The 25,881-nt window shown below is 47.1% G+C and overlaps 1 protein-coding gene across 2 annotated transcripts in view; it reads right to left on the reverse strand.

The window, feature by feature from the left end:
• Positions 1-25,881, reverse strand: part of LOC119970971 (ninjurin-2-like) — a 70,109-nt gene that overhangs the window by 4,978 nt on the left and 39,250 nt on the right. The window contains exons 3-5 of one of the 2 annotated variants that reach the window (XM_038806082.1): positions 9,603-9,755; positions 8,604-8,704; positions 5,926-6,253 (exon numbers count right to left, since the gene is read on the reverse strand). In XM_038806082.1, the coding sequence (XP_038662010.1) occupies positions 6,094-6,253; positions 8,604-8,704; positions 9,603-9,755 (414 nt within the window). In that variant the 3' untranslated portion in view covers positions 5,926-6,093. Of the gene's footprint in view, positions 1-5,925; positions 6,254-8,603; positions 8,705-9,602; positions 9,756-25,881 lie in introns of those variants that run through there. The other variant, XM_038806080.1, reaches the window with a different exon arrangement.

Consider the following 25,881-nt stretch of genomic DNA (forward strand, 5'->3'; position numbering starts at 1 on the left):
TCAGAAATTCGCCATTCTTCAGTTGAAAAGGAGTCCCGGGCCATAGTAGAAGCTGTGCGGCACTGGAGGCATTACCTGGCCGGCAGGAGATTCACTCTCCTCACTGATCGACGGTCGGTTGGTTTCATGTTCGTTAATGCACAGCGGGCAAGATAACAAATGATAAGATCTTACGGAGGAGGATCGAGCTCTCCACCAACAACTATGAGATCTTGTATCGTCCCGGGAAGTTAAACAAGCCTCCTGATGCTCTATCCCACGGCACATGTGCCAACGCACAAGTGGATCGACTCCGGGCCCTCCACGAGGACCTCTGCCACCTGGGGGTCACTCGATTCTTCCATTCCATCAAGACCCGCAACCTGCCCTACTCCATAGAGGAGGTCAGGACCGCCACCAGGAACTGCCAAATCTGCGCGGAGTGCAAGCCGCACTTCTACAGGCCAGAGAAAGCGCACCTGATAAAGGCTTCCCGTCCCTTTGAACGCCTCAGTATGGACTTCAAAGGGCCCCTCCCCTCCACCGACCGCAACACGTACTTCCTGAACGTGATTGACGAGTACTCCCGGTTCCCATTCGCCATCCTCTGCCCCGACATGACCGCAGCCACCGTCATAAAAGCCCTCCACAGTATTATTACACTGTTCGGTTTCCCCACCTACATACACAGCAATAGGGAGTCCTCGTTTATGAGCGACGAACTGCATCAATTCCTGCTCAGCATGGGCATTGCCTCGAGCAGGACCACCAGTTACAACCCCTGGGGAAATGGACAGGTAGAGAGGGAGAATGGAACGGACTGGAAGACCGTCCTACTGGCCCTATGGTCCAGGATTCTCCATCTCCCGCTGGCAGGAGGTCCTTCCGGATGCTCTCCACTCCATCCGATCACTGCTGTGTACCACGACCAACCCAATACCTCACAAACGTCTCCTCGTCTTCCCCAGGAAGTCCTCCTCCGGGACCTCGCTCCCAACCTGGCTGGCAGCTCCTGGAGCCATCCTGCTCCGCAAACACGTGCGGATGCACAAGTCGGATCTATTAGTCGAGAGGGTCCACCTCCTTCACGGTAACCCCAAATATGCCTACGTGGCATACCCCGATGGCCGACAGGATACGGTCTCCCTACAGGACCTGGCGCCTGTTGGATCCCCACCCACACCCCCACCACCAACCCCACCCTCCCTCCCACCGGTGCACCCCACAGCCGTCCCCTTCCCAGGTGGATCGGTCCTCCCACCGGTCCCATCAAGGGGTGATGAAGCTGCCGAAGAAGCTGAAGCCACCCTGCCGGAGCCACGGATGCCCGAGCCGGCGCCTGCATCACCGCCGAAACTGCGACGATCGCAGAGGATGACCAGGGCCCCCGATCGACTAATTGCTTATTTTTGAATGTAAATAGATACTGCCAATAGTTGCGACATGTAACGAGGCAAAATACTGTACTAACGTATGCCGGGTACCACCATAACCTCAACCTCTACCACTGTATAACGCGTGACCACCACCCCCGCCGGACTTTTTTAACAGGGGGTGAATGTGGTAGTCGGTATTAGGGGTATTACGGTACCCAGGTTGATGCTGTAAGACCATTGGTGTGGAGGTACCTGAGACAGCAATATAATTGGTGAAGCCTGCCTGCTGGTTCTGCCCAGTAAGGCGGAGAATAAGAGCCTGTGTCTCCCTAGCAGCTGCACTCTGTACCTGCGCTGCTGGGGGAAACATCTAGTCCAATAAAGCCTTCAATTGTCATCCAATCTCGCTTCTGGAGTTATTGATCGAGCATCAATCTGTAATTGTTCACATTCTCACTAATCCAAAGTTTCACATTATTTCAGTCGAACACTCAACATGTCCTCTTACATATTGTAATGATGTGGTGATATAATACACACTACGTTTCATTGTCAACACTCATTACTGCTGAACTTAAGGTTACGCTTGTATGGAGCAGGTGTTTGGTAGTGATTGATGATGGAGTTGGAAATTCATCTAAGGCATTTTTATAATGCTCGTAATCCAACTCTCATCGATTTTTGTTTTCTTGCTTTACATTTTTGGGGGCTCCATTCAGCATCTTGCCTAAAAGTTTGAAAGGTTTCAGTTATCTCTGACCAGTGTGTATCATAGAATCATACAATGTACAGTGCAGAAAGAGGCCATTCGACCCATCAAGTCTGCACCGGCCTCTGGAAAGCGTACCCCACCCATGCCCACACATCCAACCTAGCCCCGTAACCCAGTAACCCCACCTAACCTTTTTGGACACAAAGGGAAATTTAGCATGGCCAATCCACCTAACCTGCAGATCTTTGTACTGTGGGAGGAAACCGGAGCACCCGGAGGAAACCCACGCAGAAACGGGGAGAACGTGCAGACTCCGCGCAGGCAGTGACCCAAGCCGGGAATCGAACCTGGGACCCCGGAGCTGTGAAGCAACTGTGCTAACCACTGTGCTACAGTGCAGCCTTGGGACCGGGAATAGCACTGTGATATTGCCCATCTGGCCTTGCCTTGCTCTCAGTTGCTAAGCTGTCTGAAAACAGTAATTATGGAATGATGATACGCTGAAATTATACCCAACAATATGCAGGTTGTTTGGTAATAGTTGCTTTTTTGGATCAGCGATAAGAGCAATAAAATAGGCACCACACAGATCAAATAAAATTCGATAATTGATAATAGTTGCACTTGATTTTGCATATTTAGTTACAAAAGCTGCATGTTCAACATTTAAAATGTGACACATGTTAACATTTGCAAACCCAGCTTTGTACCAGAATTAAAATAAAGCCAGTACAATATGGAAACCCAACAAAAACAATTCTTGAGGTTTAGAATGCTGGATGCAGTATTAATAACTTTTTTTATTTTAATTGGATGGTTGCTAATGCAGTGAACAGAGGCATTTTCACACATACACATTGATGTCAGAGTTACTAATACTGCACAGCATGATTTCAATGCCTCAGAGATTATAGTGAACACAATTATTGGTAGAATGCACTGTGCTATCTCTCAGTAAGTGACATTTTAATTTAACATTTTAATGTGCCTTAAATTTAGACATTCCTCATTTTCAAAGCCTACAGTTGAAGTTAACTGGGCAATGGTGTTCGGAAATTATAGTTAACTTGCAATCTTTTTTATGCTACTTGACTCAGCGTAACTTGAGTCACTTAGACAGTGACTTAAGTCTTTTGTTAATGGCAAATACATTGCTATTGATGTAGCAGCAAACATGAGCTGCTGTCAAAGAACTCACGGGATGTGGGCATCGCTGGCTGGCCGGCATTTATTGCCCACCCCGAATTGCCCCGAGAAGGTTGTGGTGAGCTGCCTTCTTGTAGCGCTGCAGTCCACGTAGTGTCGGTGCACCCACAGTTTCTATCATTCCACAAAACACATCCAACATCAAACTCAGGGGTTTTCTTTTCTTTTAGCTTTAAAAAAAAATCTTTCTATCACCTCTGTTTCTCCTGAATAATGATTCTGCCTTCCCACCCTGATGGAGCCGTTGAAAGTTAATTTCAGTTTCAGTCAGGTACATTTTCCTCACACCCCAGAGATTTTAACAGTGACTTTGGCTTTAGAGGTAATTTTTCTGGTGACAGTGGCAAAAGTTGCTGACCCTTTATTTTGTTGAGATGTTGCAGTATAAAAGTGTTCCTGCACTGCCATTACAGTTCTATCAATTGTCCAGCTATCTAGGGGTCAATTCTGACAGAGCTTTATTGCAGAAAAGTATTCATCGAAAAAAAAAATAAGAACACATTTCACGCCTGAAGACCTTTCAATAAATTCCATAAAGTCCAAATAAGATCTACAATTATGCAACATGCAGAAGCATATTTTAAATAACTGTTCAATTCTTAATTACTTTAGATCACAGAGGTTTCAAAAGAAATGAACAAAAAAACAAACACTAAATTTTGACAAAATTCTTCTTTTTGTGGGTCGTGGTGATTATCAAATATCGACGATTGTCTGTCAACTCATTTGTGTTGTATCACACTTTTGCCTCTGAATTTTCAGTGGGAGCTGTTGTTGAGCAGTCCTAATTCAGACTTTTTAAACACACAACTAATACATTCAGTGATATCAAAAATTATTGGATGTTTTTTTAAAAATGAATTGGATGGGAAGTTAAAATGATGAAGCCTGAAACAGGAATCCAACTGCTTCAAACCCATGGGACGCTGATTTTAATGGCTATTTTAACACAGGCTCTCAGGTTCACTCACTGAAATCTATTAAAGAAGTGACATGCCTTCATTAAAATAGGATTTCCCTTTTTAACTTATGTTAGTTGGGTTTCCTGGGCCTTGGGAAAACAGGCAGGTAAAAGGAAGTGACGAGCTGGTTCCATCAGCTCAGAGTCCTACTTGCAGGCCAGGAGGAGCTGTCTCAACCAGCTTTGCCACTTCCATGATCCCCTCCAATTCCCATCATTGCTATCCCAGCTTCCACCACCATCCTGATCTTGCACTGAACCCTATCCACACCTAATCTCTGAGTATCTGGTGATCACCAGAAACTGAACTGGACTAGCCAAATAAAAACTTTGGCTACAAGAGCAGGTCAGGACCTAGGAACTCTGTGACAAGTAACTCACCTCCTGACCCCCCAAAGCCCCCAACGTTTACAAGGCACAATTCAGGAGTGCGATGAAACATCCCCCACTTGCCTGGATGAGTGCAGCTCTAACAACACTGAAGAAGCTCAACATGATTGAGGATAAAGCAGGTCACTTGATTGGCATTTCATCCACAACCATTCAATCCTCCCACCACTGACACACTGGCAGGATGCGTACTATCTACAAGATGCACTGCAGGGACTCACCCAAGGTTCCTTAGAAGCACCTTGCAAATCCATAACCGCTACCATCTAGAAGGACAAGGGCATTAGATACATGGGAACACCATCACCTGGAAGTTCCCCTCCAAGTCACTTAACATTCTCATTTGGAAATATATCACCTTTCCGTCACTGTCTCTGGGTCAAAATCTTGGAGCTCCTATCAGCACTGTAGGTGCACCTATGCCACGTGGAATGCAGAAATCCAAGAAGGTGGCTCACCACCATCTTCTTAAGGACAGTTAAGGATGGGCAACAAATGCTGGCCTAGCCAGCAAGGCCCACATCACATAAATTATTTTTTTTAAATTAGAGTTAGGTTTCCTGACTCCCCCCCCCCCCCCCCCTCCCACCCACTCCCCCTCGCCCCTCACCCTCCCCCCCAACATCAACACCTGCTACAATCTCAACATCAACAGCTCCCAAACTTCGGCATAGAAGATAATAATAAGCTTTATTATTGACACAAGTAGGCTTACATTAGCACTGCAATGAAGTTACTGTGAAAATCCCCTCGTCGACACACTCTGGCGCCTGTTCGGGTACACAGAGGGAGAATTCAGAATGTCCAATTCACCTAACAAGCGCATCGTTCGGGACTTGTGGGAGGAAACCGGTTTACCCGGAGGAAACTCACGCAGACACAGGGAAAACGTGCAAACTCTGCACAGACAGTGACCCAAGCAGGAATCGAACCCTGGCGCTGTGAGTAACAGTGCTAACCACTGTGCTACCTTGCCACCCCTATGTTGGGGCCATTGATTTTTTAGACTTGATGTTGTATCCATTCCTTGAAAACAACTACAAAACATAATAAAACCAGCCTTACTCTCATGGTAACAAATATGAAATATTGACAATAGGTAAGGATTAACATAACAAGCACACATGCTGTGCAATAATTGTGAAGCACATTGGTTCTAAGCATGGCCCAGCTCTGACTATTAAACATTCTCCATTGAAAACAGCAGCTACTCAGAACTGGCTCTCTTTAAGTGGATACATTTATGTTTCTGCTTTTAGCAACCTCATAATTTATTTTTCTCATCCCTGGCAGACATAGCTCCCTGTCACAAATTTCTCTCCTTGATTTAAGTAGTTTTTCTGCTGTTTTTCACATAGATTTTCTTTCTGATCCAGATGACCACATTCCACATAACCAGAAAGGTTATCTTCCTACTCCAGGCTGCCATTCACTGCGATTATGCACTTCTGAACCCAGGCACTTGCACTTCAAATTCCCATACAGTTTCCCTTCTGGGTCATTAGCAGTGATTCTTTCTGGCTGCACAAAACCCTACTTCTTACCTTTAGGCAACTACTCCTCACAGACCCAGACTCACAGATTGAGTTTTGTCCTAGGGGGATGCAGTTTCTTGGCTGATGTCTTTTTCTGCTCCGGGAGAGAGTTTACGATCATAAGCAGCTTTTCCAAAATCTCACTTGAGGTCATTGTGCATTGAACAGAGATCACATAAGCAATGCCAATCTTTGTTCAAACCTCTCCGAATTAATAAACTTATTCCTTTACTCCAGTTCTAACATAACTCTCCAATGCAAAAACGTGGAACATGCAGCATGGACCAAATCTTAGCAAAATATATTACACACAAAAGATTTGATTTCCTATGAGTTATGAGGACAGGTCACATATGGAAATATTTTCTTGTTCAGTTGGTCTTTTAGGAATAGTCTGTCTTTGAGGATGGGATGGCGGCACAGTGGCACAGTGATTAGCACTGTTGCCTCACAGCGGCAGGGATCTGGGTTCAATTCAGGCCTTGGGTAATTGTATGGAGTTTGTACATTATTCCCGTGTCTGCGTGGTTTTCCTTTGAGTGCTCCTGTTTCCTCCCACAATCCAAAGATGCGCAGGTTAGGTGGATTGGCCATGATAAATTGCCCCTTAGTATCCAGGGATGTGCAGTTTAGATGGACTAATGGGCTTATGGGGATGGGGTAGGGTGCTCTTTAAGAGGGTTGGTGCAGACTTGATGGGCCGAATGGCCTCCTTCTGAATTATAGGAATTCTATGGTTCTATTATATGAATAAACTGCTTAAACTTTGCTGCGATATCAAACTAAGAGCAAAGAAGATAAAAATGAATGATATTTTCATTCTACTTTTGTGGCCAAAGTTTTCTGTTAAGCATCATAGCTTCTGCTTAAGAGAATGCTACCAACCTTCATATATACTTAGTGGAAAGTAATCTGACCATTTTGGATAGCATTTCATCAATAATTTCTTTTCATTCATGGGATGTGAGTGTCGTGGGCCAGCATTTGTTGTCCATTCCTGAGGGCATTTAAGAGTCAACCACATTGTTGTGGATCTGGAGCCATATATAGGCCAGACCAGGTCAGGACAACAGATTTCCTTCCCTAGAGAACATTAGTGAACCAGATGTTTTTTTTAATGACAATCAACAACATTTTCATGGTCATCATTAGACTTTTAATTTCAGATATTTGTTGAATTCAAATTTTACCATCTGCCATGGTGGAAATCGAACACAGGTCAGAGCATTATTACCCTGGATCTCTGGATTACACCATTACACTACTGCCTCCCCATGGTAAATTAAACCTTGTATTGGAAATTTAAAAAAAACTGAATGATATCACACATTTGAAAGAATGCCCTCAGTTTTGTAAAATGTGGATTGAAATGAAGCATTGTGAATTTGCTCTACAAATGGGAACATTTTCATTACTTGGTAAATTAGTTGAGTGTTCTAATGATAATTTACACAAAAAGTGCCCAAGTGTAAGTTTATCTTTTCTTCGAATTTGGAATAGCTTTAGATAAATTAATCCTGAATCCTTTAGCTAGTGGAACTATGAAGAAAATGTGTGAATCCTGCCAGAGAAGAATCATGGCCCAGTGTTTTCACTTTTGGCAAAATTGGCAAACGGCACAAATTGCATTGAAAATTGCACTTGTTTTCCAAAACTAAGTTACAGTTCAAGTTGCTGTTCAGACCCTTTTGCATGTCAAAATCACAAACTTAACTTCATCATAAAATGCAGCGCAAATGGGCAGCTTTCTCAAATGTAATGATGTAATTGTTTTATTTTTCTTGCATCTAAAGTATTCCTTGGTGTATTTCAGAGTGATAACTCTATGATGTGGATGAAAAAGATTTATCACAAAAAATAAGTTTAGCACAGCACCTGGTGTGAGTAACTAGATCTTAAATAACTGAAAGTGCCTTTAAAAAGAACTATACAAACCACTTACCAGTTTCATTGGTGTACAGTAGCCAGTCTATGTATAAATTAAGTTATTTTGATGTTTGAAAACATTTAAAAGACATCTATTAGTGCCCTGGGCTTAAAATTGCAGTTTAATATGATACCCGCCTTAAAAGCGTGCAAATTGGCACAATTAGCGAAAGCGTATCGTGCTCATTACTTCTATCTGTGACATGGCTAGTTCTGTGGGGAGGGCTATGCTCCAGTGCAATATTTTTAAAACCAGTGCAAAAAATGCAGAAACATAACTTTTTCCTTCAGATTCCGTGATCTTTTGTATTGGTTTGGTTGATTTTGTGGGAATTGCATTGAAACATCCGTCCTCTAATTTTGCCCCACCTTCTTATTCAGCTATTCTACTGACATTTGTATTACGTGAGAACTTTCTTGTCTGCTTTAAGTTAAATCTGAATATATGGGCTACCAAGTGAAAGATGAGATAAATCTTCAAAGAACAAGCTGCACATATATGGTAAGAATCAATATACCTGTCACTGAGCCTGCGCTCGGGATCATCACATTCTATGTTCTTTGATCCTTTATAAATTAACAGGGCTGCAACAATCAACTGAAGTGTGATGGAGATGCACTGCAAAAGCAACAAATATTAACATTGGATAAAACATGTACAGCAGTGTGTGACAATGTCGAAAACCCATTATATCATTTAACATTCATCACACCAGATATAACAATGGTTTAACATTGAAACACACTTTAATTTAGCACAATGCCCTTGAAGCATTTTTAAATATACCATTGTTCTGTTTTAGAATAGAATGTGTTTTTCTGTCTACACATTTCTCCCAAATAAACAGCTTGAGAGGGAATGGATTGTCTTATTTGACAATTTAATTCATTTTAAAAAGGTTGTTCAACAAAAATTGAATAACTGAACTCCCTACTACTTCAAACCTCTCAATAAACAAAGGCCAACCACTGATTCTTTACTGTAACTGAGGCGTGGCAAATAGAACCAACTCAAGTGTTTTAAAAAATTTGTCTGATGATGTGGGTGATACTGCCAAGGTTGCATTGATTACCCAATCATAAATGCCATTGTAGTTGTTTTTTTTCATTGACTGAAATTCCCCGGCAATCCAGTGGGGATTAAGAGTTGGGCCTATAGCACAGGACTGACACCAGGTAGATCAGAACAGGTAAGGGTACTTATTTCCTGCCCTGAAGAATACAACAATCCAGCAGCTCCGACGATCCCTTTTTTGGTTTGATCCCACAAATGGTAGGATTTTACTAAATTCAATTTGACAATTTGCTGTGATGGGTTTAGGAATTATGACTTTGCCTTACCAATAGCCATTATATGACCACCAATGTGGTTTACGATGACATAATGTAAAATTCATAGTTTGCAGGAATAAAGTGATTTTCTTCAATATTTGTACCACCACATTCAATGGATCCTAAACAGTGGGCCCTAAAGCCACATCAACAGCATTATATAATAGAGTTTTTCATATACACACCAACAGAACAAATAGGAAATAGTAAAACTGGATTCCTGGGCCTTGTTGGAGGAGATGTTTCATCTGTGATGCGTTTGCAGTAAATAGGGCTATATCTAGAAAGCCCTGAGCAATGGTCTTTGTTCTGGCATATGTGTTGATGTTCCTTATTACCTGGAACAGAAAACAGGCAGTAAATACAGTGTGTCATTTCAGAATTTAGTAGAATTAGTAGTCGAAAGAATTTGGAACAGAATCCAAACTCACTGCAATAAAACACCTCAAATTATGTTTTTTCTTTTACCCATAGGTACTTAAATGGCCGATTTCATTAGGGAGCGATTTAATGGAAAAGTTTCTGATGTGGTAACAAGTGAGAAATGCTGCGAGCTCCCTGACACTTGGCCTGGCAAGACCGTCACCGCTATAAAACGTTAATTGGTCCAATTAATGAGGCCCCATTAGATTCTTGCCGCAAATCATGGTTCACTGGCTGATTTACTGGGGAGCGTACTCGCCAGCTGCCTGCTAAGACTGCTTCTGCACTGCCAAGCCCACTCCGCTCGCAGCCAGGCCACCATGGAGTCCAGCCTCATGCTTTGGTGACAGCGACCTGGGCCGACTGTTGGACGTGGTGGAGGCCGGATAGGATGTCCTGTTCCCCGAGGGTCCATGACTGTCAGCCACCGGACAGCCACCACTGCCTGGGGGAAGTGGCAGTGGCCATCAGTTCAGGGAGTGTGACCAGGAGGACCTCCATAGGGCCACTCGGGTGAGTTTGCACCGGACGCCCGACGCTCCCCCCCAACCACATACTCTCCCCTCCCATACTCCAGACTTCCCCCATATGGCCCATCCCTCCAAACCCCCTCCCACATTCTCCCCACCCACACAAGTAACCATGTGTATGGCTAACGATGTCACCACAGGAGAAGTTGGCCCACAACCTATGGGAAAGGGCCCAGATCGGCGAGGGGTGCCGGTCATCAGAGTCCTCACTCCCTATCAGGAATGGGCCCTAGAGGTGCTGGGAGTGATGGAAGACAAATCTGTCACCAACGTGAAGGTCAGCGCATGTCGCAGAGTGAGGATCCACTGGCAGCCACCCAGGTGACCTGTCAAACATTAGTTGTTGATGCCAGACAGACTGAACCATCCTTCCCAGTGACAGATGAGGCCACGTCCTATGTGACACGGGCGAGGATGAGGGCCTCCCTGACCCTCTGGGCTTGCCGGACCCTTGCCGCTGCTACTTGTCCTCCATCCTCTGGCTGGTCCCGTGGGTCCTCCCTGGGCTTGTCCTTCAGCCCCTCCTGGTCCGGCGCCTCCTTGTCCTGATCCTCCTCGGAGGGGGCCACATTTTCCTCCCTCTCCACCTCCAGCACGCCGCCCCGCTGCTGGGTACAGAGAGCACCACAATGTGGGCAACCCTCTGAGAGGTGTATAGGAGAGCACTAGGAGAGCGGTCGAGGCATCGGAACCGTATTTTGAGCAGTCAGTGCACCGTGAAATGTCAGCCCAGGTGGCCTCATGGGCCTCATTGTATCAGGTCTCTGCATTGGTCACCAGCCTCCATACTGGCGTCATTAGCCAGGTCCTAAGTGGGGACCTTTTAACCCTAAGAGCCAACCGGTCATCCTGGGGTGGTCCTCGAAGAGGCCAGGGATGTCTGAGTGCACACTCCCCGGGAAGTGTGCATACACCTGCATGATCCTCATCTGGTGGCCACACAAGAGCTGGGTGTTCAGGGAGTGGAAACCCTTTCTGTGATGTAGAGCACTCCCTGTTGAGCCGATGAGTGCAAGGCAACATGCGTGCCATCTATTAGCCCCTGGATCTGTGGAATTCCATCAATGGAGGAGAATCCTGTTGTCTGGGCATCTTGGTGGGCATGGTCCATGTCAAAGTTTATATAGTTAGCTGCCCAGGCAAACATGGCATCTGTGACCTCACGGATGCACTTGTGGGCTGTAGCTTATGAGTTACGATACAAGGCCCTGCTCGAGCCCTGGAATGATCCTGAGGTTCAGTGCCGCAGTGACCTTGACAGCCACCCAATAAACAATAGCCTCCACGATCAGTTATGGGTGGTCAGTGGGACAGAGACAGAAGCTGGGGTTGCTCTGGGAATGGGTACACATGATCCAGGGGTGGGCATGGCAGACCTTTGGGCGATTAGACCACCCCCCAGCCAAGACAATGGGCGGCCATCCCCCTGCTCCGTGACCTCCACCCCCATTTTGCCCCACCCCGACCTACACTGGCCCCCTGGTTGCTCCCCCACTCCTTCCAAGCACAGGGTCAGCAAACCCAGTGCCCCCAGGCTCATTGCCTTTTAGCGAAGGTGGCTACTCACCTCCTCGGGTCCCCGCAGGAGCTCCTCCGCCAGTTTTTAAAAAGGAGTACTAATCGGCGCCAGCGTGACCCCTTGCTGGGGAGACTGTTAGATCATGAGAGGCCGTTAGATAAGGGGTCGCTTCCGTTAATGGTATGGAGATAGGCCTTAAGTGGTGATTATTGGCCTCTTGCCATGCTAAGACGAGATCCGGATTTCGTCAAGGGGAGTGGACCAGTTCGATTACAAATGGATCAGCGCCTGGCACGGGTCTCGTTTGTCACCTTTCCCACTATTTAACGGCCTCATCGTGCTCGCTTAAGTGCAACGCAGCCATTAAATCGCGCCTATAGAGTCCACTCATAAGATGACAGCAGTGTAAAGTTTTGGTTTAATGTCATTAGCATGAATGAACGAATAGCTGATCATGATACATCTATTTTTTTAATAAATGTTTTTTATTCAGTTTTCATGTTTTATATTGAACAAATTACAAATTGTTAGAGAGTGAAAAAAAAACACGCAAAAATTAACATATATATTTACAGGTGAGCATCTTCGTAGTAATAACTGTGGCCTCCCCCTCTTTGCCGGCATACATATTTTACATTCCCCAACATGTTTATTGGCATTTATTTAGTTTGGTTTTGGGCCTTAGCTAGCCATCAAACCCCTGTAATGAGCCCGTAGCCCCCCCCCCCCCCCTCCCCGCCGGCTACCTTCCCCCGACTATTCTTCCTCTTGTACGTTGGCCACAAACAGGTCCCGGAACAATTGCATGAATGGCTCCCACGTTCTGTGGAAGCCGTCGTCCGACCCTCGGATGGCGAATTTGATTTTCTCCATTTGGAGAGAATCCGAGAGGTCGGACAGCCAGTCTGCAGCTCTGGGCGGTGCTGCTGACCGCCAGCCAAACAGGATTCTACGGCGGGTGATCAGGGAGGCAAAGGCAAGGGCGTCCGCCCTCCTCCCCAGGAATAGATCTGGCTGGTCTGAAACCCCGAAGACCGCCACTATCGGGCATGGCTCCACCCTCACCCCCACCACTTTGGACATAGCCTCGAAGAAGGCTGTCCAGTACTCCACAAGTCTGGGGCAAGACCAGAACATGTGGGCGTTGTTGGCCGGGCCTCTTTGGCACCGCTCACATCTGTCCTCCACCTCCGGGAAGAACCTACTCATACGGTTTCTCGTTAAGTGGGCTCTATGTACCACTTTTAGTTGCGTCAGGCTGAGCCTTGCGCACGTGGAGGTGGAGTTGACCCTATGCAGTGCTTCGCTCCAGAGTCCCCACCCTATCTCCATCCCCAGGTCGTCCTCCCATTTCCTTCTTGTTGCGTCCAGTACGGTGTCGTCCCTATCTACCAGTCGGCCATACATGTCACTACAGTTCCCTTTCTCTAGGATACTTGCGTCCAGTAGGTCTTCCATGATACATCTATAACATTCATTCATTGACACTGCTTAAGCTGCAAATGATAAGTAAAGGAAAGTTCAGAAACGTTACCAAGGAATGTAAAATATTGGTGTAAAGTGGGTGAATCACTAATCTGAAAATGCCATTTTATTCATAGAAACATATGACTCAGGAACAGGAGTAAACTGTTCCATCGAAGCTGCTCCGGCATTCAATAAAATCCAGGTTGATCTGATTGTGGTCTGAACTCCACTTTGCCATCTGCTCCCATAACCCTTTACTCTCTTGTCGATACAAATCTGCCTCACTCTGCCTTGAATAAATTCAATGATCCATTCTCCACTGCCTTCTGAGGAAGGCCCTTTGTGAGAAAGAAACATATCTTCTCTGCCTTAAGCGATAGACCTCTGATTTTTAAATTCTGGGAGCAATTCTATGGAAAAATGTCAAAGAGTGGTAGCAAGCGGGAATTGCCGCGAGCTTCCCGGCCCTCGGCCGAGTGAAGTCGGCGACGCAATTCAACATTAATTGGGCCACTTAACAAAGCCCCTCGGGATTCTCGTCACAAATGAAGACATGCCAGCTGATTTGTCGGGACCGCGCTCGTTAGCCTCGTGCTAACAAGGTTGAGCAGCTCTTAAGCTGCACTTGTTCAGCCAACCCCAGCCAGCTTGCAACAGTGGCACCCAAGAGACCGGCCCCAAGATTCTGAGATGCTGACCTGGGGAGGCTGCTAGACAGTGTGGAGACCAGGAGGGATGTCCTGTACCCCCGAGGGTCCCAGAGAGTCAGCCACAAGGCAGCCAGTGCTGCCTGGGATGAGGTGAGCTCAGCAAGTGAGGCCAGGAGGATTGGTCTTCAGTGCCATAAGAAGATCAATAACCTACACCGGGCAGCATGAGTGAGTAGACACCACTGCCCCCCCTCACCTCCCCCCCAACGAAGGGAGCATCCACCCCCCAACTCCATATGTGAACCCCAACCCTTCACCCCCCCACCTCCCTCAAGCTCCACCCCAACCCCTTCTTCACACCCCTCTCCCACCATTGTGAACCACTCGAGTGGCTAACGATGCCCTCTCTGTGTATCCTCAGGAAAGGTTCTCCCATAATCGTCGGGAGAGGGCCCAGACTTATGGAGCGGTGCCGGACATAAGAATCCTCAGCTCCTTCGAGGAGCGGGCCCCTGGAGGTGGCTGGGGTGACCAAGGACAGACCGGTCAGCCATGTGGAGGCTGGTGGATGCTGGAGAGGTGAGGAATCACTGGCTCCACTTGTAGGACCTTTCAACCGTGAATAGTGATTGCCTTACTGGCTGACCCATCCCTCTCACTAACCACATCTCCATTTTCCCGCAGATCCTCCAGCCGACATCGCTGGCCCATCCCGGGTGGTACCCTCTCCTGACTCCGAGGAGAACATCTTGGAGGAGAGCTTCGAGGATGCCGGCATAGTCGCATCACAGCTGTCATCCCCACCTTCCACCAGCGCAGATACACACACCTCGGTGGGACATATTAGTGAACAGATTTCTGGGGCACAATCTGGTGAGCACCACACTGCTGGTGATACGCATGAGGTGGAGACAGGAACCCCAGGACCCAGCTGTGTCCAAGCCTGATGCTGAGCCTGTGGTGCAGAGGTACCCGGAGCGGTTGGAGACGATAGGGATCAACCTGGACATTCAGAGGGAGATGTCAGCATCACTCCAGCAGATCCATAGCCACTTGGAGGTGTCCCAGAGGCTATGGGGGCAGGAGATGGTGCCGGCAATGAGTGGCACCAAGGCCAACACTGCAAGGGTGGCAACCGCAGTGGAGAGCATGGTACATGACGTCGGCACCATGAGTGAAGGTGTCCAAGGCATCGCGCAGTCGGTGACGGCCATGACTGTAGGTCTCAGCAGAATGTCCGACTCACTGGGGGATGTCACCTCGTACTAGGCCGGCCTTGATGAGGTTCAGTCCCCTCTCAGATGGACATGGCCAAGACGCTGCAGAGCTTGTCCCAGTTGCAGGTGGGTATGGCTGAGGCATTGCAGAGCGTGGTCCAGCCACTGAGGAGAATCGCTGAGGGTGTCGGCACTGTGGTGCAGACCATGGGGAACCGCCAGGGCTGGCAGAGGTGATGCAGGGGCAGCTGGGGCTCAAACCAGGTGCCTGTCCATCCAAAGTGAACCCCAGGGACTTATGGGCACCAATCGGGAGGAGGGATCGCTGGATGCCAAGCTGGACCCGTACCAGCAGCTTTCCCACATTCCAGCCGTCTGATGAGGCTGCATCTCAAAGTCAGCACATGGGACAGGGCGGCATGGCTCTGCGTGTGCCGCTGACAAATGAGCCGGGGTTCTCTGGCCCCAGATCCCCCAGAGGATACCCGCCAGGGGCATCGAAGGCTACAGGTCGAGGTAAGCAGCTGGCTGCCTCCACCTCTGATGTGCATCCTGTGGAAAAACCAAGACATAGTGGTAGTGCTCGGAGAACCAAGCACGTTGAGGATCACTGAGGGCACCGGGGTATGGGGGAGGTGGTGGGGGGATAGGTAGGAGGTGGAGAGGAGAAGTGGGGGTTTTGGGGGTGGCACCATCGGGAGTGGGGTTTGTACAACGCATTAAACAACTTTTCGTACAACCATTATGATGTCTCCCGTCTCCCGGGGCTGTCCCCCGGACCCTTTGCCTATCTCTCTAGGCATCCCCCCCCCCCCCACCACGTGGCGCTCACCCAACCTCCGGCCATGGGCATGTCCCTGGAGCTGCGTCCAATCCCTGGGTGTTCAGATGTGTGTGTGGTGTTGCTTCCTGCAGTGTTCAGGCACAGTGTCCAGGCATCAGGCTGTGATTGGGATGCAGTGCTCACATAACCACGACTGCCAATTCCCTTTAGCAATATCTTTCAGCCACGCAGCCAGAGGCTCAGCAGTCGTTGGGGGTTATGGGTGGTCATTGGGGTAGACAGGCAGGGGCAAGGGCTGCCCCCAGAATGGACATACATGATCCAGATGTTGACATGTTGGTGCCACGAGTGGTTGCCCACTGGTTGCCCCCCCCACGCACCCCCCAACGCCCATTGTGACCCACCCCTGTGGAGGGTCCCCTACCTCCAGCCAAAGGTCCCCCACTTCGAACCGAGCACTGGGGTGGCAAGCCCAGCACCCCGGGCTCTTTGCCTGCAAGCAAAGATGGCTACTCACCTCCTCGGCTTCCCACAGAAGCCCTTCTGCCAGGTTCACGTTTTACAAAATTACTGCTAATTGGCACCAGCGTGACCACTTGCTGGGGAGGCCACTGAATGATGGGAGGCCGTTGGATATGGAGTGGCTCTTGTTAATTGTATGGAAATGGGGCTTAAGTGGTAATAATTGGTTTCTCATCATACTACGGCAAGATCCCAATTTTGCCTACAGGAATGGGCCGGTTGCATCGCAAATTGGCACCTGCCGCGGATCTCGTTTTTGGCCTCCTACTAATCACTGGCCTCGTCATGCTTGAGAGACAGCGTAACAATGCCAGAGAATCACGCCCTAAGGTTTGTTGTTCTGGAGTGGGATTTTCTGGCTTCCCTCCGGTCATGTTTCTCAGCAGTGGGAGGCAGAGCGTCATTCGCTGGCACCACGATTCCCTTCTCCTGCCGCTGTCAATGGGGATTCTTATTGAAGCGATCCCATGCCACCGGGAAACCCGCGTGCAGGGATGCGCTGTTGGCAGGACCAGTGAATCCCGCCGCCAGCGAACGGCCGGAAAACTCCGCTCCTGGATTCTCCCACAAGTTGGAACATCCTCCTGGTATCCACCCGATCAAATCCTCTCAGGATTCTCTCCATTTCAGTAAGATCACCTCTCATTCTTCTAAACTCCAACAGATATGGGCCCGACCTGTTCAACCTTTCTTCATAAGATAAGCCCCTCAACCCAGGATTGAATCCAGTGAACATTCTCGAAGCTGCTTCTAACGTAATTACAACCTTTTTCAAACAAGGGGATGAAAACTGTATTCCAGATGTTGTCTCACCAAAGGCCTTTACAGTTGCAATAAAACTTTCTTACTTTTACATTCCATTCACCTTGCAAGGCCCTGCCTGGAAAACCTTTGAAGATAATGGAGAAGCAAAAAGACGTGAGTAAGTGACTGGGAATGAGAGCTCTGCCAAGCTCAGACTTTCTTCCGCAGCATGATTTCCGGTGTAATTTCAGCACAGGAGGATTTTTGTGCCCCTAAAGGAGTTGGCACCAATCTTTTTTTTTTAAATTTAGAGTATCCAATTCATTTTTTCCAATTAAGGGGCAATTTAGCATGGCCAATCAACCTACCCTGCACATCTTTGGGTTGTGGAGGCGGAACACATGCAAACAGGAGGAGAATGTGCAAACTCCACACGGACTGTGACCCAGAGCTGGAATCGAACCTGGGACCTCGGCGCCATGAGGCAGCTGTGCTAACAACTGCACCACCGTACTATCCCGAGTTGGCACTAATCTTAGTGGACTCTCTGGTGTCAGACAATTATAAATATTTTTGGTGTTGCTTGATCTATACTTGAGAGAGCATCATTTGAGGAGTTGGGAGGAAGGGGGAAAGGAATAGGCATTAATTGTTGCTGTGATATCTGGTAGCATCTTAAATCCCCAGGCAGTCTGTCCAACTGCAAACATACCATAGCTCCACTAAGGAAGTGGCATTTTAACTTACTCTTTAAGGTTGTGCTGTTGCCAATTATGCAGTTTGACCCTCCCAATTACCAAGCAATACTGGAAATATGTTTTTTACACGTGTAAATTATATCCAGCATTACCGAGGCGGTAGTGATGGGATATATAATGCATGATGTAAATGTCAGTCCAACCTCATTTAAAAATGTTGAGTTCACCCTGTGCCAGTCAAGTCTCCTGCGGATGTTCACACCTTGAGCCTGCAGATGGCTGCTTGGAGACAAGGACTAACCTCTGAAGATGAAGCTGGTGAAACCTGTGAGGAGTCCTATTGCTGACATGCAGGAAAAGGTACAACAGAAGCCACACGAGCATCACGATTATAAGTGAGCAAACAATTGTGATGTTGAGGATATTACTGAGGAGCCTGGAGCCTTTCAGCGCGCCGTGGTCAGCCTTTACAGAATGGTAGTGATCTGATGCACTTGCGCAACATGGTCCAGCAGGACGAGAGCCCCAGCAGGAAAAATTGATTAATTACTTCAACGGAGGAGTAACAGGCGGAGGATGTGATGAGGGTACTAGTTGCTGTACACACAGCTGCCAGGGATGCCAAGGGCAGCCTCATTCAGCATGTCACATCTAAACAGGCAGTGCAATCACATGGCTCGCAAAACTTGAACCCATTGTTCTCCACTTACCCAGCCCCCAACACAAGGCAGTCAGGTCAGTCCCACAATAAACAATGAATCTCTCTTGTAAACACCCAGTCTTGCTTTTTACTCTTGTCCCACCATTCTTCACAAGGCCACTTAACAGGCAGCAGGCAAAACAGATGGAACAATGGAGTAGTGAAATAAATATTATGGTGCATAACAATTAGTCAGAAATATGACAGATGGTGGTGCAATGGTTAGCACTTCTACCTCACAGCGCTGAGGTCCCACTGACTGTGTGGAGTTTGCACGTTCTCCCTTTGTTTGCGTGGGTTTTGCCCCCACAACCCAAAGATGTGAAGGGTCGGTGGATTGGCCACGCAAAAGTGCCCCTTAATTGGAAAAAATGAATTGGGTACTTTAAATTTATTTTAAAAAGCAATGCGACAGTAGGAACGGCATGGTGGTGCAGTGGTTAGCACTGCTCCATCACAGTGCCAAGGACCTGGGTTCGATCACTGTCCCTGTGGAGTTTGCATATTTTCCTTGTGTCTGGATGGGTTTCATCCTCACAACCCAAAAGATGTGCCGGATAGGTGGATTGACCACGCAAAATTGCCACTTAATTGGAAAAAAACAACAAAAAAAAGTGACAGCTATACAGAAAGTTAAACAACAAATGTAATACCATTGTGCAACTACAAATCATTTGTCTTCCTTTTCTTAGTATTCCTATATGATTCTACCCCTCTGACTTCAGCAGAGTTAGAGGCAGGCTATTCGTTTTCCTGCTCTAAATACTCAGATGTTTGTGACCAATGTGCTCCAGGTTTTGGAGCCTTTGGAGGCCTCGCATAGATTGCCAAATTGCACCTTTGTATGAACAAACCTGGCTGCCAGAAGAGAAGACAGCATGTGAGGCTCTATCTCAGCAGGGTGCAAGGGAACCTCCTGAGGGATGCTTGTTGGCCCTGTGGTAGATGGAAGACATGAATTAGAACTGACAAGGTGAGAAGGTTCCACGTCTTCATCATGCAGATGTTCATAGCTGGAAGAGCCATCTCTCCATCTCCAATGACCACCATGAAGGAACCCAACTAATATATAAAAGATGAGAGGCAAGAATAGACATTGGATCACTGGAAAATGATACTGGAAATGAATTAATAGGAAACAAAGAATTGGCAGAGCAACTGAACAGTTACTGTGCATTAGCCTTCACGGTGGAAAACACCAGTGGGATAACAGAACTTCAGGAGAACCAGGGGGTAGAGGTGAGCATAGTGGCCATCATTAAGGAGAACGTTCTGGGGAAACTGAAATGTCTGAAGGTAGATAAATCACCTGGACTGGATGGAGTACATCCCACGGTTCTAAAGGAGATAGCTGAGGAGATTGTGGAGGCATTATTGGTGATCCTTCAGGAATCACTGGAGTAAGGAAGGGTCCCAGAGGACTGGGAAGTGGCTAATTTTTTAAGATGGGAGGGAGGCAGAAGACAGGAAATTATAGGCCGGTAGCCTGACTTTGGTCATTGGTAAGATTTTTGAGTCCATTATTAAAGATGAGAATGCGGAGTACTTGGAAGTGCACGATAAAATAAGACTGAGTCAGCATGTCTTCGTCAAGCGGAGGTCATGCCTGACAAATTTTATAGAGTTCTTTGAGGAGGTAAAAAAGAAGTTAGATAGAGGAGAACCAGTGGACGTGATCTATTTAGAATTCCAGAATGCCTTTGACAAGGTGACATATAGGAGGCTATTAAATAAGAGCCCATGGTGTTAAGGATAAGATCCTGGCATGGATGGAGCATTGGCTGACTGGCAGAAGGCAGCGGATGGGGATAAAGTTGTATTTTTCAGGACGGCAGTCAGTAAATAGTGGTGTGCCTCAAGGGTCGGTGCTGGGACCACAACTTTTCACAATATACATTAATGATCTGGAAGAAGGAACTGAGGGCACTGCTGCTAAGTTTGCAGATGATAAAAAGAAATGCAGAGGGACAGGTAGTATTGAGGAAGCAGGGGGGCTGCAGAAGGACTTGGACAGACTCGAAGAGTGGGCAAAGAAGTGGCAGATCGAATACGATGTCGAAAAGTGTGAGGTTTGGCACTTTGGTAGGAAGAATGGAGGCATAAACTATTTTCTAAATGGGGAAATGCTTCAGAAATCAGAAGCACAAAGGGACTTATGAGTCCTAGTTCAAGATTCTCTTAAGGTTAATGTGCAGGTTCAGTCGGCAGTTAGGAAGGCAAACACAATGATGGCATTCACGTTGAGTGGGCTAAAATACAAGAGCTGGGATGTACTTCTGAGGCTGTATAATGCTCTGCTCAGATCCCATTTGGAGTATTGTAGCAGTTTTGGGCCCCATATCTAAGTAAGGATGTGTTGGTCTTGGAAAAGGTCCAGAGGAGGTCCATAAGAATGATCCCTGGAATGAAGAGCTTGTCATATGAGGAGTGGTTGAGAACTCTGGGTCTGTACTCGTTGGACTTTGGAAGGATGAGGGGGAATCTTATTGAAACTTACAGGATACAGAGAGGCCTAGATAGAGTGGATGTCGAGAGGATGTTTCCATGAGTAGGAAAAACTAGAACCCGAGGCCATAGCCTCAGACTGAAGGGTCAATCCTTTAAAACCGAGATGAGAAGGAATTTCTTCAGCCAAAGGGTGGTGAATCTGTGGAACTCTTTGCCGGAGAGGGCTGTGGAGGCCAAATCACTGAGTGTCTTTAGGACAGAGATAGATAAGTTCTTGATTAATAAGGGGAGTAGGAGTTTTGGGGAGAAGGTAGGAGTATGGGGGTAAGAAACATATCAGCCATGATTGAATGGCGGAGTGGTCTCGATGAGCCGAATGACTTAAGTCTGCTCCTATGTCTTATGGTCTTATGGCCTAACCTCCATGGCTTCCTCCCCCATAGCTGCCGGAGATGATTTGAGGTTCAACACCCAGCTTCTACCTCTCTCTTGCCTTCTGTATTCTATTCCACTGTGAAATCTGTGAGTGTGAGAATATTTTGAAAGGACGGATGGACAGCATTTGTAGTGAGTCACTGTGAGGGATGTGTATGACACTGCAATAAGATTAAGATGACTGTCGGTCATGGCTAGTCACATGGATGTTGAGAGGTTCCTCATCAAAGAGGAGTGGGTCTACCAGTAAGGTGTGTTCATCTGAGGAGCAGTGATGTGTGGGAAAAGAAAGGTGAGTAAGGGCTGTGGGAGGGGGGGGGGGGGGGGGGGGGGGGAGGTCAGGTTGGGATAGGGTTGAACCTGAATGTGCCATGTCACTCACTTTTCCTGCCCTGATTAGCTCATTGTACCTCTTGTGGTATTGTACCAACAATCCTCTGCTGACCTCCTCAACCACCTCTAACCCTGTCTACTTGTTTTTTGTGGTTACCCTCTTCCTCCTATTTATCAGGAACAAAATCTCCCTGAGTATCCTGATAGCTAGCAGCATTATCTCTCGCGCTGTACCAGAGAAGATTGGTGCTGCACTGCCATGGGAGTGAGGCTGAGGAAGCTGGCTGATATTCTTCACTCTGAGCACCAACCATGATAGCAATCTCAATAAGATTCTACTGCAATGGCAGACAGCTGTCTATAGATAATCACAGGCTTGCCATTTCTACATTTAAAGTTCAGGTTATAAGTTACCCTCCCTGATCTCCCACTGTGCGCTCGGCTGCTATGCGTTGATGAATTCCGGACACTGGGTAAAAATCTGGTTCTGTGAAGTGCCTCTTAAATGTTTCCAAAACAACCTCAATTAGCTTACCACGATTGCCGCATGGGTTGCCAACATCACACTCTGCCCATCACCTGGGCAAAAGGACCAGAGCTGGAAACATTTGGCACCCACAGCCCATGGATTTTCTGGCCAACTCTGCTTTTAATCCTGCTTCCAAGACTGGGAAAAATTTCCCGATAGGGTTAACACATGTCTCAGTGAAAACAGTCATCCATTCTTCCAACATCTTCAAATAACTGTATCATGATTTCCTCAGCACAGGCACTATTGTGTTGCTGGGAATTATATTTTGAAATGTTTGATTTTTTTTGTGGTGCAAACATAGCATTTGCAAATACATACTATAATAATCTTATTAGGCAGGCTATAGGATTTTTATAATGTCCTGTACCTTGTGGAAACCAACAATTTGTACAAACTTCAGTTGTTCCTGCTACATAATGAATGCAATCGGGTGTGTGGTAATACCAGACATCAATTAGTTGTTTAATATGGTGATGCAAAGAAAATTGTTCATATCAGATATGTTCCATGTGGCAGAAATGTTGAAGGCAGTGCCATTTTTAGTGAACTATGTACTACTGCACCAGCAGAGCATTCAGGACCAGGGTCAAAATTCTCCGACCCCCCACCCGGGAATTGGCGAGGGTGGGAATCGCGCCGCGCCGATCGGCGTGCCCCCCATGGCGATTCTCCGGCCCGTGATGGGCCGAAGTCTCGCCGCTGAGAGGCCAATCCCGCCGACGTGGTTTCAACCACTTCTGGTGGCGGCGGGATTGGCGGCGCGAGCGGGCCCCCGGGGTCCTGAGGGGGGGGGGTGCAGGGCGATCGGACTCCGGGGGGTGCCCCCACGGTGGCCTGGCCCGCGATCGGGGCCCATCGATCGGCGGGCGGGCCAGTGCCGTGGGGGCACACCTTTTCTTCCGCCGCCGCCACGGCCTCCACCATGGCGGAGGCGGAAGAGAACCCCCCTACCGCGTATGCGCCGGTGGTGATGTCAGCGGCCGCTGACGCACCGGCGCATGCACGAACCGGCGAAGGCCTTTCAGCCAGCCCCGACGCCGGGTGGCGGGCGTCAAAGGCCATTGGCGCCGGTTTTGGCACCAGTCGGCGTGGCACCAACCACTCCGGCACGGGCCTAGCCCCTAAAGGTGCGGAGAATTCCGCACCTTTGGGGAGGCCCGACGCCGGAGTGTTTGGCGCCACTCTGCTACGCCGGGACCCCCCGCCCCGCCGGGTAGGGGAGAATCCCGGCCCAGATGTCACATCTCAGTTCTAATATTCCTGTTTGTTTGTGTTACTCATGCATTGTTTTTTTGTCACAGTCACGTAGCTAACTCTGTTGTGGTGTGCTTGATTTTGGTGTGCTGTCTGTAACACCTATACCTCTGCACTTCCCTGTATACCTCCTCCATGATGCTTCTGCATGGACAGATATTCAACAACGTCCTATTTATTTATGCTGTGGGGCAGAAAACTCCAATTGTACTAATCACTTTTTTTTTAACTGCTGTGGTGATAACTTGAGTGTTTTGTTAAAAACTCACCAATTTCACTGATCTGAGGTTAGACATTTCCTTTTGATTTGCCTTCTCATGTACTACTGTGATGTTGTACGAAGTAAATAATGGCATGATGGGAAAACTGGTCAACTACTGGGTACAATGTAAAGCTGACTTCGCATGTCCTAAAGCCTGAATAAGATCAGAGAAGGTCAAGCTGATCCGAAATGCCTGGGCTCCGCAAATTCTGATAAGACTAACTCGTCATAACCCAAAGCAGTCTAAATACGACAAGACAAGGTCAGGAAGAAACAAGTCTCCTCCAACTCTTGAACATTCCATCAAAGGACAAAATAATGGTCTGAGTGATGGGACAAAGAGTCCTGAAAGGTCAGCAAGGTGATGCCTGTTTTATGATATTGCTTATGTTTGTACTTCTGATCGAATTCCTGACCAAGCTGTAGTCACGTAATCCTGATTCTGATAATGTATAATACTGAGCTAATTTTCTGTGAAAGTGCTCAAAGACTTGAGTAGGAATCAGCAGTGACACTCCCTGCTCTCCGACCTCAACTTTCAGCCAAAACTGCATGCAGTCTGTTTGAAAATAAAGTCTTGTTATTTTTCCATAACGAGTGTTGTTGAATCTTTCTACCACAATCCAGAAGCGGGAAAACTATTGACTTCTACACTACCCTCAGATAATTCGGAACATTATCAGGATTTTTCTTTAGTAAGGCATTAAAAATATGTGTTTGATTTAACGTCTGTTCATTTTTGGAACAGTGTTACTTATAGACAAAATGAAAATGCTTTTCATTGATTTTGTACCATTGCGTTTGCCTCTCTCTGAAGCCAAACGAAGGAAGTATCGCCCCTTCTGATACCTCAGACAGGGTTAGTAATACAATTAGACTATTGACAATAAAATTGTGTTGAATTTTATTGGACATTACTGAACGCAGACAGCCATTATCAGTTGCGTCAACAGTTCTTGGATCACATTCAGAGCTGTACAAGTATTACACAAGATATATGGGCAGCACAGTAGCACAGTGGTTAGCACAGTTGCTTCACAGTTCCAGGGTCCCAGTTTTGATTCCCGGCTGGGTCATTGTGTGGAGTCTGCACGTCCTCCCCGTGTCTGCATGGGTTTCCTCTGGGTGTTCCGCTTTCCTCCCACAGTCCAAAGATGTACAGGTTAGGTGGATTGACATGTCCTAAATTGCCCTAGTGTCCAAAAAGGTTAGGTGGGGTTACTGGGTTACAGTGATAGGGTGGAAGTGTGGGGTGAAGTAGGGTGCTCCTTCCAAGGGCTGGTGCAGACTCGATGGGCCAAATGTCCTCCTTCTGCGCTATAAATTCTATGATGTTCTATAACATTTCTGCAGAATGATAATTTCAACCCCTGATTGTTATGTGTGATCAGTTGTACACTTAGTGCTTCTCCACTGAAGGTAAGACACTGTTCTATCATTTTTAATAAAAATCAATTTTCACATTTAGTTTCAAATGATGCAATTCCACTTTCTTCCTTGGACACCAAAGCTTGGGTTATGCTTTGAAGCTTTGTAGAAAAGGTCAAATGCTTTTAATCCCAATGTCCTGAGGATTCATTAACATTTTCAGAAAGATGATGCAAATGGGGGAGGGGAGCGAAGTGTTGTCATTATTTCTCTGCATTCTCACTGGCTCGAGATCTTAATTGTTCAGTAAAGTAAACATCAATATTTTCCTCCCAATTAGTAACTGCTGCAAGTTTTAGAAGTAAATGCCTCGCATTACTTCCTTTGTGTGATTCAATCACTCTGGGATATTTCTGACCTGGTTTATCAGGTTATGTTCACGAGTGCACATCGTTGTGAGAACTCCAGGAACTGTCTCGGTTCAAAATAAAAAAAAATCTCAAATTTTTCACTTCCTTGCTATTAGATTGCATTCTGCAACAAAGCAGACATAATACATTTTTAGGCAGCAAATTGAG

The sequence above is a fragment of the Scyliorhinus canicula genome, chromosome 9, assembly GCF_902713615.1.
Source record: "Scyliorhinus canicula chromosome 9, sScyCan1.1, whole genome shotgun sequence".
In the NCBI taxonomy this organism is placed as follows: domain Eukaryota; kingdom Metazoa; phylum Chordata; class Chondrichthyes; order Carcharhiniformes; family Scyliorhinidae; genus Scyliorhinus; species Scyliorhinus canicula.